The sequence below is a fragment of the Antrostomus carolinensis genome, unplaced genomic scaffold (assembly GCF_000700745.2).
Source record: "Antrostomus carolinensis isolate BGI_N321 unplaced genomic scaffold, ASM70074v2 scaffold86, whole genome shotgun sequence".
NCBI classification, from domain to species: domain Eukaryota; kingdom Metazoa; phylum Chordata; class Aves; order Caprimulgiformes; family Caprimulgidae; genus Antrostomus; species Antrostomus carolinensis.
Genome location: NW_010320917.1, coordinates 11,040 through 25,561, shown reverse-complemented (window position 1 = coordinate 25,561; position 14,522 = coordinate 11,040). Strand labels below are relative to the sequence as shown.

The following is a 14,522-nucleotide window of genomic DNA, read 5'->3' as shown; positions in this document are numbered from 1 at the left end:
TGCATCCTATTCATTGGATCTGTTTTCCCTGTGTGTTAAGAGCCAACAGCTTTCAGTAATAGCAGCTGGTTAATATTGTCCTGCATCTTCCTCCTCCCATTGTATCCAGTGACAGCCTTGAACCGTCACTGCTCTGATTCTATCATTCAGGAAGCAGGAGGCAACTGCTGACACTCGGTGGACTGTACTTAAGCGTCAGCACGCCCTCAGGAAGCGGAAAAAGTGGAGCATGGCACAGCAGACACCTCACTCCACCTGCTGTGCTTGGCCTCCTCCCCTTTATTTTTCTTTCCCCTACCTGGCACAAGATGACAGAAGACATGAGGGAGCCAAAAGGGAGTGGAAATGGCCTGAAAAGATGTTGGGCCTGAGGAAGGCTGGACAAACGGGGCCATTTGTTTTCTCTTTCACTGCCGGTGCCGGATCCCAGCAGCCTGAGGCGCAGTGGCGCTGCTTTCCAATGGCACTGTCATTTGCCTTCTTTCAGCTGCTCGTGAGTCTCATGTCACTTTACTGGCTCAGAGCTCCTGGAGGTTGGCGTTTCCAGGCCTCTGGCAGCAGCTTGGCCTTGCCCTGGTCCCTCAGGAGCAGCAGTGGAGATGAGCGTCTGTCTTGAGAACATTCTTCTGTTTGGTCATTCAGCGAAATCTCCTTTCTCCCTCTCTTTTTTCAGACTTTTCCTCTGCTCACCTTTGCCTCCACTATCAATTACAGGAGGTTATTTTGGAATCTCAGCGCATGTGAACTCTTATATGGCATGATACTAGCTTCCAGGGCTCCTGGCCCCTGCCTTGTCAGTTATAGGGATGGGTGCCCCTTGCAGACTAGAGTCTGTACTCTAGTTTTCAGCTTCCCCCATAGCATGCAGGCCCCGTGTGCTTGTCTTGTTCCTAGGCTTGCAGCCAATTCATATGTTGTTTGGCCAATACCCAATAGTTTTGAGGAGGGTCGTGGGAAAATTAAATAATCTGAGGATGCACAGCTTGAATGTGGGACACTGCTCCTCACTAATCCCCAGTGTTACTCACATTCTGCTTCGGGAAATTTATTGTTCTGGTTTAACACTTCAGCTTTTGAACTGGTCTGACCCTTGTTCTTGTTGGCTGGAATTCCCAACGTCAGTGATTCCATAAACATTCAATCAATTCTAGGGGGCACAGCTGCTCACTGACAGGGAGAAACCTCTCTTGTTTTGTGTTAAAAGATAGTTAATTTGGGTAGAAAAATTATTTCAGGAGTAGGCAAAGCAATTCTGCCTGAAAACAAAAACCATAATCCCTTATCTTCCTCTTCAGGGTCTCTCACTTTTCTGCTGCTGAGATTTATTTTACATATGTTGGGCTACTGTGCCACTGATAGAACAAGAGCTAATGGGCACAAATTGCACTAAGGAAAAATTCCAATTACGTATTGGGAAAATAAGTTTCCACTATGGCAGGGGGCTGAGATCCTCAGAGATGTTCACTACTCGACAGTAAGTGGACCAGAGCAACCTGATCTATGGTGGCTCTGCTCCCGAGGTCCTCTCCAACCTAAATTATTCTGTGATACCATCAAATATAGATCTGATGTCTGAGGCTGGATTTTATCTTGGATTACAGGGTTTCTTCCTGCAGAGATATGACATGTTTTCCTTCTGGAAAGAATATATATATATATTTTTCTCTTTATTACAGAAAGCTTCTAAATGTCATCTTCTCTTTATGCAGAACCCCATTCAGAATCCACCTCACAATCAGCATCTCTTTAATTTTGATAATTTAGAAACTCTGTAGTGCTTCTGAAGTTAAGTACCATTGGCAGCTACTGGTAACTCCATGAAATGGAGCCCATCTCCATGCAAGAGTAATGGCATCTCTTCCTTCACAGCTGCTGCAGCTCGGGCCGTGTGCTCTGCATAGGCACCTTGCCATTCTCTTAAATGGGGATGGCTGCTGTTTGAGCATCTCTTTTCCACACACAGTTTGACTCAAAATGTGGGTAGCAGAAGTTTCTCTTCAGCTCCGAGTTGTCCTTTACCTGCTGTGATGTGCAGTGAGCTCCCTTATGGAGTTACTTGTTTAGCAGATGGTGAATCTGGTGCTCTTTCATAGTCCAGACAAAGTTAAGTCACACTGCCCACTGGGTGCAGGACTGTATCTTCATTGTAAGTCTGTTTATGACTAAGCCTAAAGGCTGTCAAATACCTTCTGTTACACTGTATGAAAACATTTGTTCAGCATTATCAGTTGTGTTTGTAGATTCCTGATTCAGGAGCTTGCTTCTGGTTGCAGACTGGTTTCTTTTTTCTGTAAGGGTTTGTTTCTTTGTCACATCCAATGCCAGGCAAGATGGAGGGGGAAGAACAAGTGATGACTTCCTTTCATTCCTAACATTGCTTGTCTCTATTAAGAGTGTCCTGTTATTTTATTTATGAAGTCTGTGAGGAAGGAAGGGCATCAGAAATGCAGTAACCAGCATCGTTCATATTCTTTGTATGATAGCAGATATAGTTTGAAAAAGTCTTTGTGAACCAGATTAGCAAAGCAATTTGTGATGGGAAAAACCTAGTTGTAGTTAGAAGAATGTGATTACTTCTGTTAGCACACATTTCTGCTGCCAGTAATGTTATAATCTGAGGAGCTTCCAGGCTGACAGTCACAGTAAATGCCTGATCTTGGAGACAGAGTTTAGCCACCCCTGTGAGATGTAAGAGTAATAGAGCCTGCGATACCCTTCTTACTGTTTGACTGACCTTAACACTCTTCATTTGCAGTTAAAGCCAAGTCCCTCAGACAGGGATACTCAGTTAACCATAGAGTTGTTTTTAAGCCACCAACATACGCAACTGATAAGTTGTATGTACAGTGGCCAAAAAAATACATGGTTGGGTATATTTTTATTGAGAACTGATAATGATATTTTCCTTGATTACAGATGAAGAGCTGGCGTTGGATTCCAGCCTCGACAGAGATGATGTCTGCCACAAACTGTACTGGGAAAGAGAATTCAAACCTGTGGCAGAAAAACTTCTTGACAGAATTCAAAGCCACCGCTCCTTTCTTCCTGCTCTGACTATTACTCCATTTTAATCAGTCATTATTATTTTTTTTGTGGTGTAGACTGTACAGCTTTATATTTCTAATATCCCTGCACATTGCCATTGGTAAGCATGTTGGAGAGCACGGCAGTTTAATTTTAAAGAAGTCGGTAAAGCCCAGCATTTCTATACTGGATACAATCTTTCGAGAAACAGGTATGAAATTTTTGCATGTGTAATTACTTTTTACAATAAATTTGAGCTGATCAAGCAACTGTTCAGTGTGATTTGTCTGTTAATTGCATAGTTTCTTGGCTGGGAAAATGGTACAAAACTATTTGCTGAACTTTTAATTTTTAAAAAGTAAATTACCACTGAGTACCTGGACCTCTGTGGTACCAAAAACGCTGTGCACTATAAAAAAAGTGTTATGTAACAGGAGCCACATCTTGCCTGCAGGCTTTGACACACTTTTACTTTATATAGAATTCTGTGACAGAGTGACCCCAATGCTGTTGGGGCATTCTGCTGTGTCGTATCATAAGCTTCACTCTTCAGATTGAATGCTGTCAGTGGTCAGGGGAAAGTTGCTCCCTTTTCCTTTGGAGATTCCCCTTTCTTACTTCATATTGTGTGGCTGGTTATCCCAGCTCCTGCCTTGGTGCTCGTGGGATATAGCTCCAGCGGCGCCGGAAAGAGGCTTAAGGCAAAACACCCATATCCCTGATGTAAGAGAAGATTTTAGCTAGTATGGTGTGTTGTTCTTTCCGTTATTCCCACATTCCCAGGAGCTGCCTGTGTGCCCATACTTCTCAGACCATCTTGGCCAGCCGTCTCCCCTGGGCTCATGTCCCCATCCATGGGGCAAAAAAAGGTTCTACATCCTTCACACTCCTTCTGACTGCAGCTGGCTTGTTTGCTGCTCAGTTTGCATCCTTCCAGCGTGTAGAAGTCCCTGCTTGCAGCCCGTGGATTATTAGCTCAGCAGGTGCATCACTGGCCTCAACAGCCCAGTTGGCTACAGAAAGCTTTACAGACATGACCCGTTTGTCTCTTTTCTGACCTCATATTACGCAGAACAAAGCGCTGTGCGGGGGCTGCCAGGCTCATGGCCTGAGGGTCAGCGGCCTCGCACTGTGCTGAGTGCGCCAGGAGAGCAACTCTCCTGCCTGGCAATCCCTGCAGAGAGGCTGGAGGAGTTGGGTTTTCTGAGGCAGTGATTCAGAGCTCCCTCCCTGGCACCGCTGCACCTTTGGCAGGGCCTGGACCTCTGCTTCCAGGTGAGGAGATGAGGTGAGGAGGTTGGGAAGTAAAGCAGTAGCTGAAGGGCTAAGGTTTCCTAGTCTAGGTCCCTGCTTCTACATTCCTGGGGACTTCTTTACTGGTGATGGGGCAGGGGGTTGAGATTTCAAGGTCCAGGTTTTGGGAGTGGTGAGGAGGAAACTACAGTGACGGTGATGAAATTTGCCCCAGAACTTTGGGTATTTCTTGTGACCAGCAAGGCTCAGCCCCGCAGTGGATCGCTTAGGGGGTGTGTGTGGCAGCCTCCATCGCTGCAATCTGTGGGAGAACTGCTCAGCAGTTCAGTGTGGTTTGGCTCCAACAACAGCTCTGATGAGCTCAAAAAGATCTCAATTATCATTCCTTCTTTTGCCATTTACTTTTAGCTGAAGTTGAGAGGAAGATAAATGGCTTCAATGCCTCATTTGTTTCTTGGAAAAAAGAATGGATTTGCTTTCCAGGGGCATTAAATGAAAGGCTGAGGGGTAAGTTCTCCCCTGTGGGGAGGAGGCTAGAGGCATTTGTGCTTGGCATTCACATCAAGGTCAAAGGCAGGGGAGCACCAGGCTGTGTAAGGCAGGGTGGGGACACAGTGGAAAAGGCCCTGGGGCCAAGTCCTGTCAGCAGGTCGAATGAGGATTGACAAGCAAGCGCTGAGTATCTGTCAGCCTGAAGCTGATGTTTTGCTCAGGTCCAGGTGGATATGCAGACAATTAAGCTTTGTTCAGAGAAAATGCGTTATGTCCAGTCATTACTGACCAAACTGTAACGAAGGGCCTGGAGTGCTGCGTGGCAAATCTGGGTATCCCACAGTGGAAGCTAAAGCTGTGTGTGCTCTGGCTTTGCCTTCAGAGCCTGGCCTGTGGCTGCTTCAGGAAGAGGCACATGCTGGAGAGAGAGCAGAGGGGGCAGCAGAGGCCCGAGAGCACCTGACAGCAAAACCCAGAAGTGGCTCCTGGGGAGCTGCATGGGACAATGGCTTTCTCTGGAAAAAAACTTGTGGGTAACAAGAACCAGCTCCAAAATGCTGAATTGCTGATGTATTCTTACGGCCTCCGCTACCATTTGGGTGTCTTTGCCACAAAGCTCAATGCAGAAGCTCTCTTGTGACTTCAGCAGCCCATTCCTGTTCAGTGGCCAAGTACTTAGTGTCTGTTGTGCTGCTCTTTGGTATCTGGGTGTGGGGTGCACACAGTTTTGAACTGAACCTACAAAGAAGAGGGCAAGGCAAGGGCTGCTGGGGAGGGCTGTTCGCTGCTGTGCGTGGGGCAGATGGCTCTGCCACGCTCCTCTAGACACAGACTCAGATGAAAATCCTGGGGCTTTTTTTTTTTTAATTTATTTTTAATAGCATCTCACCTGGGCCCAGGCAGCAGCCAGCCATTTGGTTCCCTTCACTCGTGCTGGCGCACACCAACTCCTCTGCATTGCCTGGCCTTTTGGATGGGATCCACACAGTCTTCTGGAGCAAGTTGCCAGTACTACTTGTGCCCACATCTGAGGCGCATGAGATGGTGTTGCTGTGTGCTCCTGAGCTGCTGCACTTTGCAGCTGCAGGCTGAGGCTCTGCAGGAGCTGCTTGGGAGCTCTCAGGGCTTACAGCCTGCACAAAGGAGGGCAGCTGGCTGCCCCCCGCCAGTGACAGTGGCAGCACTGTGGCTTCTTCCTCATGCCCTGGCATCACGCATGGCTGCTCCTCTGTGCAGCTGCTTTCCACTTTCATGGAGCACCTGGAGACTTAACAATTTTCTTGCTTATAAAAACCCACCAACATCTTTGGTTGCCACTGTGCTTGGTCTTTTCTCCTCAGGACCAGAAACACCTCAGCATTTTTAATGGAAATTCCCCAAACAATTTCAGGCTTTTTCAGCACAGTAAGTAGCTTCCTGTGTCATCAGGATTGTTTGCGTGTTGTGGTTAGTGCTCTGTCTGAAAACGTGACAGTACAAAGCCACTCACACACACACACACACACACACACACACACACACACACACACACACACACTGCTTGAAAAGGGAGAGAGTGCCTGCAGACACCTGCCTGTGTTTGGAGAGCACAGGTTGGAAAGGGCCAGTTTAGGCTTCTTGGAAAATTTTATGTATACCTTTGACCATCCCCCCCCACCCTCCCCCCCCACCCCAAAAGCAGCAGGAGGATCAGGTGCTGCAGAAACTCCATTTGCAGACTGGAAAGACCCTTCTTGGATGACCTGAGGCCTAGGTTACCTTTATGATATGCCCTTAAACAGGAAAGTTTTGCTCTGTTTTTGGAACATTTAAAATCCTGTATTTTTAGTTAAAAGGAAATAGCAGATGCTTCCTGTTAGTCACAACTTTTGTCAGTTTATTCATCTTTCTCCCCTAGATCTTTTTAGATATTTTAGCTTCTTGGACTGTAAGCTTAAAACTGTTCTCAGAACATTCTGTAGTAAGAGAAACGAGTCTGAGCCAAGAAGCAGGCCAGGGGACAGAAATCTTAATTTAATTCCACCTGTGGGCTTGGGAAAATCCATTTCTGTAAGCAGGCAGGAATTCCTACACTGGAGTGGGCTATAACCCTGTCACAGCCAGCTCTAGGAGTGCGTCCAACAGACCCTGTCCCCGCCTCATCGCAAATCCCGCTCCCGGTGCCTCTTGCCACACATTCCTCAGTCTGACGGCGCAGCCGTGACCATCCTTCTGCCGCCAGACAGCCTTTTGGCACCAGCCTCTGAAAATTACCAGGCTAAGCTGGAAGTAAGTTCACTACTGAAGGATTTTAAAATCAGTTTAACTCTCAAAATAACATTTAGACCTAGTTATTGAAAAGAAGTGATTATATAAAGATACAGTTTGGCATCTCCCACCATATTACCTGTGAGGAAAGAGAAAACCTGATACGCTAGAGTGTACCTGAGGAGAGGATGGAGGACTATGGGAAGGATGAGAACATCAGGAGTTTACAAGAGGTGTTCCTACTGCAGTTTTCATGAAGATCTAAATCTATTTTTTAAACTTTGTTTTCTCCCATCATTTTAGACTCAGTTTAAAAAGTCATGATTTGTCATTTTAAGTATGTTTGCTCAATTACAGTTTCAAACGTTTTTAAATGGTCTTTGACCCGGTAAGTGAACCAGTAAGAACAGAAGTGTAAAGTTAAACCACACAAGAACGCCAAGAGAAAAAGTTGTTACCTTTATTTAAAAAATACCAGTAATACTGACAAATTTAAAAAGCAATTCACACTCATACAAAAGTATTCATGTGTTCTCCAAAACCACTGTATATTAAACGTCAGCATTTTAATCATGTTTTGATTTACTAAAAATAGATGGTTTTTAGCCTAGTTATTTAAGCAACTGCAAAAATCAGTAAGACCAGCATTGGGCATGTAATACAGTAGGACTGTTTGGCAGCCTCCAACAACATTCCCACACCTTGTCCTATCTCCTGAACAAGCATCGATTCATCCTTGAAAAACAGGACAGAGGCTACTCGACACTTCACGTAGTTAGATCTCTAAAAAGCCCTGAGGACTGGAGTCCTCTTCTTTCCATAGGAAGACCATTGCACTTTGGAGCTCACCAAATAATGCTGAACAAATGTCCCGTCGCATTTTAAGGCTAAACTATTTGACAGAATTGACTGCTATCTTTCAAATTATCAGTGTGGACAGAGGAGGAGGTTTAGTTCTGATTAAAAAAGAAATCTAAATAACAAGGCTCTTTTGAAACCACGCACAATAAAGGCTCAGACAATAGCAGTGCTCACTTTCACTTTTAGCTTAACTGGAACAGCCTGTGTCTGTTCACTCCACCAGCACAAATAGCAGCATCAAGATTTTCTAAAATTATTCTCGTGCAAATGTCATCAAATCCCACTTCTTTTCAGGCTCCAACTCCCGTAGCATTCACGTTAACACAAGACCTACATATCTATCATTTGCTATATTGCCACAAGTTCATAGAGTGTCCCGTGCTGCTGTCTAAAGCCAAAATACCATGAGCAGGCAGCACTTCTGCACAACCCTGTCTTTCCAACTGCCAAGCGTTCACTGCCGAGTGGCAGCACTGATATTCCAAACACGGAAATAGCGGAAACTAAAGGAGTTATGGCACAATGGCACAAATATAATTAACTTGTAGCTACCGTTGGTCCTGAGGCTTCTTCGTATCTTCCTCTGCCACACTGCAGCTGCACAACATTCCAACGTCGACAGGCAGCCGGAGACATCAGGTCATATAGCGAGTAATAGCTCTCAGAGCATAAAGTAGTTCGGCTTGCATCCGAGCTTCTACCAGAAGCAAATTGACATGGACCTTCGGGAAAGAAAAGAAGCTGCGCTTTAACGGCCGGCTCCCGGTAACGTCCTGCGGCGAAAGGAAGGCTGCGGGACTGTGGGCTTCGAATTAGTGTTTGCAAGAGCACTGGGGGAGCACTTTGCATTTCATCTGCCCAGATCATGGGTTCAATCTGTGAAGCTCGCCGAGGGAGGAAAGGCTGAACAAGGGCTGTGGGTAGCGGCGCAGCACAGTGCCACAGCGGGGCACGGGTGCGCCTAAGCAGGGCCAGGTTCACGGGGAGAGGCAGGCATCCTTTAGCAGACCAACTGGTCTGGCTGGAAAAAACAGACACACTTTCAAGCACACAAGCCCTTCTTCAGCAGCAGACTATGCCCAGCTTGAGAATAATTGTTCAAATTTATCTTGATTAAGTTAATCAGTTAGTTAAAGGCAAAAGGGTGGTTGGTACCTGTGGAGCAGAGGGGGTTGTTAGCAAAGGAAGAGGTGAGAAGGTCGTTTGCCCCTGTGGGACAGAGAGAGAAACACACAGGTAATTATCACCTGAACAACATGGAGTGGTTAGCTGAGGTGAAGAACAAGAAAAACTGTAAGATGACATTAAAACTATTATCTCTATTGAGACAGAGGTGGTTAGTTGCCACCATAGGTAGTAATTTTTGTTCCCCAGCTCATCTCCTCACTGCCTTTACTGTATTTCTTTGAGGATGAGATCAGAAACCATGTAGGGGAGGGGGTGAAAAGTATTCTCCCCCTGACAGCAGGCTGGCTGTGAGTTTGTTCTGGCTTGTGTTTGGTTTCATTCACGTGATTTCCAGGAGGATGGATGGTGACTGCAATCAGTGACACGTACATGTGCAATCCTTGGATTTTGACAGCTATGGTGATGACAGTTTGGGCTTTAAAGAAGGGTTTGTGTGCTTGAAAAGCTCATCTCCATCCGTTAGCCTAGCCAAAACAAACATAGGTAGTATTTTACTTGAACAACCTTAAATCATTGTAGTTATAGTACCCCTACTACAGCTGGGTATCTGTATGCTGTTTGCACAAGGAGTTCAGCAAGAAATACAGCCTCTGCTGACAGGAACATTGATAAAGGCACATTGATGTTTCAGCACTGTATCAGCATTCATTTTAAGTGGGGCCCAGAAATATTTTTCCAAAGGAAAGCTGAAGGATGTGAACTTGATGGAGTAGACATCTGAGAGTTAACAGCAAGAATTATTACCAGGAGGTGCGATTTGGACTGTAACCCAGCAGCAGGACTTTAGGCTTTAACACGAAGTAACTGCTTTGGAGCCCATTCCTACTACAAATGACCACAGCACTGCACAGCCTTGGGCCAGGAAGCAAGCTGCTCTGGGTCTGAGGCCAAGGGACGGGTCTGGCATCGCCTCCCTGCCTCTCTGGGACACGGGCAGTACCACCCGACAGCAGAGGAGAAAGCTGCAGTCGAGGTGAAGCTGTACCATTTACAGGTCCAACTTCCCCATACAGCTGAGAACTTGCACAGTCCATGTCAGCTGTTAGTCAGCAAACATACAGTAGGAAAAGAAAAATTATTTCAGCCTGGAAAGTACTCCACCTCCTGATGAATTTCCTGAGTGTGAGCAGAATCCCAGTAACATCAGTGAAAGCTTAAATGCTAGTTGGGTACAACAGCTGTGGCTGTTAGCGTGGCAAACAGATCTACCGCATGCAAAAGCTGTACCTTCTCAGAGTGTTCAAACTGCCTCCAGAAGCTATCATACATTCTTTTTGTGGTCTTTTCAGGAGTGCAAACCACAGTCTTGATATAAACTTTAAAGCTGCGGTCCAACAACTGATTGATTTCACCATAGTCATAATCATCGTATCTGTTTGGAATGGAAAAAAAAAAGCACTTTCATTTTCAAGAACCAGTTATTTCACTTGCACTGTTTCTAAGCTCCTATGGCAAATAAATTATTGTGCAATTTGTACCACTACTGGCCCTTCCCCATAAATAAAAATGTTTAAAGATACATGCATGTTTGCTTAATAAATAGCTTTGCTTCTATTTGAGAAAGGGAAAAAAAACCCAAACAAGCCAATGCTAACAAGTGTGATGTATATAGAACCAAAGTAGTGAGACTGACCTTATTCCAAACATACAATGAATATAGTTCCAAATAGCTCGTCTTAGCATTGAGGTATCCACATCTTTGTGCATGGCCATTGTGTTGTAAGTCAGATTATAAGCAATATGAAACTTCTCATCAAGTAGTTGTCCCACATCTGGGTAAAGGCGATTAACCAAGGAATAGCCGTGGTCCTCCCAGGAATAATCCTTAGAATAAGTAAAAATGCAGAATGGAGCATGTGAGAAACGAACTTGGGAAGGCCTAGTGCTTTAATGTCGTTTATCTCAGGGCAGAGGGTGCAGGACAGGGTGGGTGGAGTTGTTCACTTGCTTGTTTTAAGCCTTCCCATCCATGGGGCAGGACGTTACAGCGCAGCAGTTTCCAGGTTTGGTATCTGGTGTAACGAACAGATCGCGCACTGAGCCTCCCGACAGCCTAATCCTTCTTACCTGAACTCGAAAGGTGGGCACGTGCATTCCATGTCTGGAGAAGTCTTTGTAACCGTAGCTGGTATCCTCAAAGTGACGAGACACGTCTCTTGTTGGTGCCAATTCTTCATCTTCTGTGAATTTCAAACAGAATTTCACACAATTTCAGTAAGCACAAACTGGAAGTGTGCTACTGGAACTCTCACAGAAGAGTAGGATTCTCTGTGCTTTTTAAATAAACGCAGAGGGTCACTGGACTACCCGTGTTAAATCTCTTTGGTACAGCTCAGTGTGACTGCAGCTATGGTTTTTAGAGGCTACTCCATGAAAAACACTCAGATTCTTTCTTATAGACAAACAGCTTTTTCTCCCTTCTTTTGTGTACCAGTCCCTGTCCTATAAGTCCAGGGGACACTGCTCCTAACTCAAGGGGTCTGTAAAAAAGTCAAGGGAAAAATCTGTTTTGGAACAGAGAGCTTATTAAAAAAAGAGACTTAAGAGACTTCCATGCCAAGTTTTAGAGGAAATTCTGCTGAAGAGCCCACAACAACCCTAAGCTGGTAGCTTAGTATTGTCCCACAGTCATCTTGGAAAGTAATGTTTCATACACTGAAATAATTAAGTGTGTTAAGGACTTCTTTTAACAACATCTTGTGAAACTTTTAAAACTCTCAAGAGAGAGACTCCATTTCTGTTGGAAATTTCTGTTAAACATAATATTGGTCCATAAGTATTATGGTGTGTTTGAGAGAAGCCACAAGTCTTAGCACTACTTGGCTTTTAAGTGTTCCTGGAAGAGAACAAGGCAGCCCTAAGTCTTGATCCCTTCAAAGAAATGGTAATGGTTTTGAGACATCTCATAACACTTTTTTTTCCTTTTGTGGTAGTAACTGTTTCTTCAAGTGATTTGGAAAAGTCTGAATAAATATACACACACACTAATAAATATCTATACACACACTACATGTGTTCTACCTGAAGAACACACGAACATGCTTTCTCTCTTCTCTCTTTCAAAACGTGTAGCCATCTCTTCTTGGCTGGCTTCCTCTTCATCTCTACACTCCTGCAGCTGCTTCATTTTCTCCATAAGAGCTTCAACTTCACAGACAGACTCTGTAGACTTGAAAGGAACAGAAAAACATTTTGTTTCCATGTAACGAGGACTGACAACGACGGCAGAAATTGTCAAGCCAGAAAAATTAAACACAAACTATGTCCTTCATTTACATCTTTAAATACCGATTTTTCAAGGAAAACAGTTCTTTAAAGAAATCTGCACTGACCCAACAGTTCACATTCAGTCATCACCTTTTCTCAATTAGATCTCTGGTATTTTTAGCATATTTTAGGAATCACAGTGGTTTTGAACAAATGGTTCTGACACTAAAATTAATTTCTATTACTTCATCTAAATGTTTAACAACTGAAAAACAAGGAGCTGTAACAGAAATTCTGATAGAGGAAGTAACCACAATTTACTACCCAACTGTATTTTCCTCTTTGCTCACAGAGAAGAAACATATTGAAGGAAAAAGGAAGAGTGAGTATAAATGGTGTTTCAATGAAGCCTCAAAGGAAAGCTAGTGCAAGATAATCTTATTTCACAAGAGCTGTTTTAACACCACAACGCACTATTAATTCAGTATCTGGTCTTGTAAAAATCCATCAGCACAAACCAAAATCAAGCTATCTTCAATTTATACAGTTCTGCTCCATTCCTCTCCACCTTCTGCAGTTGGTTTGCTCCTTCAGAGAACCAGCAAGCTCCGTCAGACAAAATTTAAATGCCACCCACACCACTGCAGTAAAGTCTCACAGGCAAGAAATCTGCACTGAAAATATCCTGTTATCACTGTTCTTCATTCACATCGTGCTTTTCACTAAGTGGAAGCAAGTACAGATCAGTGAGCGTAAGTGCTGCAGGCAGGAAATCGTGAATGATCTGTCGTGTGATGTATCACCAACAATTCAAGGCAACAAAGTCTAAGACTGGAATCAAAGCAAAAGCCAACTTTCCACTGCACCCATAAAAAAAAGCATCCTGGCCACTGCTGCTCACGACACTTATCATGAATGAGGTGAGGCCAGGAGTCATAGAATGTGAGTTGGAAGGGACCCACAAGGATCATCGAGTCCAACTCTTGGACTCTGAGACTGAGTCGTCTCAGTTCTCATGTATGAATGACAAGAGACCAAAAAATTAGACAACTGAGAGACTGTATCTTTGTCTGTCCCTTTGGTAGCTTCCTCCAGTTTACTGGTGTAATTTCAGCTTCTCCTAAATTTATCTTCTCAACTGGTTAGCTCTCACCTGGACTGAGCTAATCAATCCCACTCTCACCCTCCATTTATTAAGCTTAGAAAGAAACTACTACTATTGAAAGAGACTGTTTGTTTGGACAGATACTTACTGGAATGCTTCCAGTCGGGCTGGTGTGAATCTCATCCACCCCGTGGTAACCATTTGTCATATCACACATGCAGTAGTTACTGACAGAAGGGGGCCTGAAGGTGTGACCCCCCTCACAGTCGATCTCGGGGCTGATTCCACAACCAAATGTGAAGGAAGCAAGGGAGTGGTAGTGTGTAAGGAGAACGACCGCGTGGATCAGCTCTGCCAGGGACCAGCTGTTCTCTTCAGTCTTCAAAAGTTGCTTTTTTTAAAAAAAAAGGACAAAAGTGTTAATTTAAAAAAGCCATTCACATGATCCCACCTTAATGCAGTTTATCAACACATTTCTTTACCAGATAAAATTATTTTTCCAACATCCACAATTGCTTCCTAACACTCTGCTGCCATTAGCGTGCTGTGTGCTGTTACCAGGTGACCTTCTCTCCCCTCTCTGGCCCTCAGCTATTGAATCAGTTGGGGTTTCTGTTTTGCACCGTATGGTTTGTACTGAGGCCAGACCGACTTGCATTGAACTTTCACACCTCTGATGAAGATGCAACCACAACAGTTGCATGTTTCATCAACTGCTCTTTACAGTCTCAGAAACCCTGGCAACTTCTTGTGCATCAGCTGTGTAAAAACCTGGCATCAAGGCTGGGCTCCCTCCATCTCGTCCCTCTGGGTGGAATGCTCTACATTTGACCAGAAACTTCAAACCCCAACTTCCCCTTCAGGCAGGAAAGTGTGGGAGGTTTGGGGCCTTCTGGCAGAGTGCGTGCCCTCCCTCCCTCCCCCACAGCCCAGCGTCCTGCCTCCAAACAAGACCTGCCCTCGCCTCTTCACCTGGCAGACAGCCCCAAGAGAGTCCCAGCACCCACTTCCTCCTTGCTGAGGGTAAAGAGGAGAGCAGAGGAGGAGGAGTTGCTCCAGTAACCACGGCCAGGCCCAGGGCAGGCGTGCCCCTGCCATGAGAGCTGCTGTCGCTGCACACACCCTCGAAGCTGGCTGATCCAGG

The 14,522-nt window shown here is 44.9% G+C and overlaps 2 protein-coding genes across 2 annotated transcripts in view; one reads left to right on the top strand and one right to left on the bottom strand.

Annotated features, from left to right (window-relative positions):
• ARMC2 (armadillo repeat containing 2) overlaps window positions 1–3,071 on the top strand; it is a gene marked incomplete at its 5' end in the record, with an annotated part of 42,731 nt that extends 39,660 nt beyond the window's left edge. The window contains one exon of the mRNA XM_029085373.1: window positions 2,917–3,071. Coding sequence (XP_028941206.1) covers window positions 2,917–3,071 — 155 coding nt within the window. The remainder of the gene's footprint in view (window positions 1–2,916) is intronic.
• Window positions 3,072–7,464: 4,393 nt separating this feature from the next.
• Window positions 7,465–14,522, bottom strand: part of SESN1 (sestrin 1) — a 9,922-nt gene continuing 2,864 nt past the window's right edge. Inside the window, exons 4-9 of the mRNA XM_029085374.1 lie at window positions 13,527–13,769; window positions 12,088–12,235; window positions 11,134–11,246; window positions 10,700–10,890; window positions 10,294–10,438; window positions 7,465–8,600 (exon numbers count right to left, since the gene is read on the bottom strand). Of these exons, the coding sequence (XP_028941207.1) occupies window positions 8,514–8,600; window positions 10,294–10,438; window positions 10,700–10,890; window positions 11,134–11,246; window positions 12,088–12,235; window positions 13,527–13,769 (927 nt within the window). The 3' untranslated portion in view covers window positions 7,465–8,513. The remainder of the gene's footprint in view (window positions 8,601–10,293; window positions 10,439–10,699; window positions 10,891–11,133; window positions 11,247–12,087; window positions 12,236–13,526; window positions 13,770–14,522) is intronic.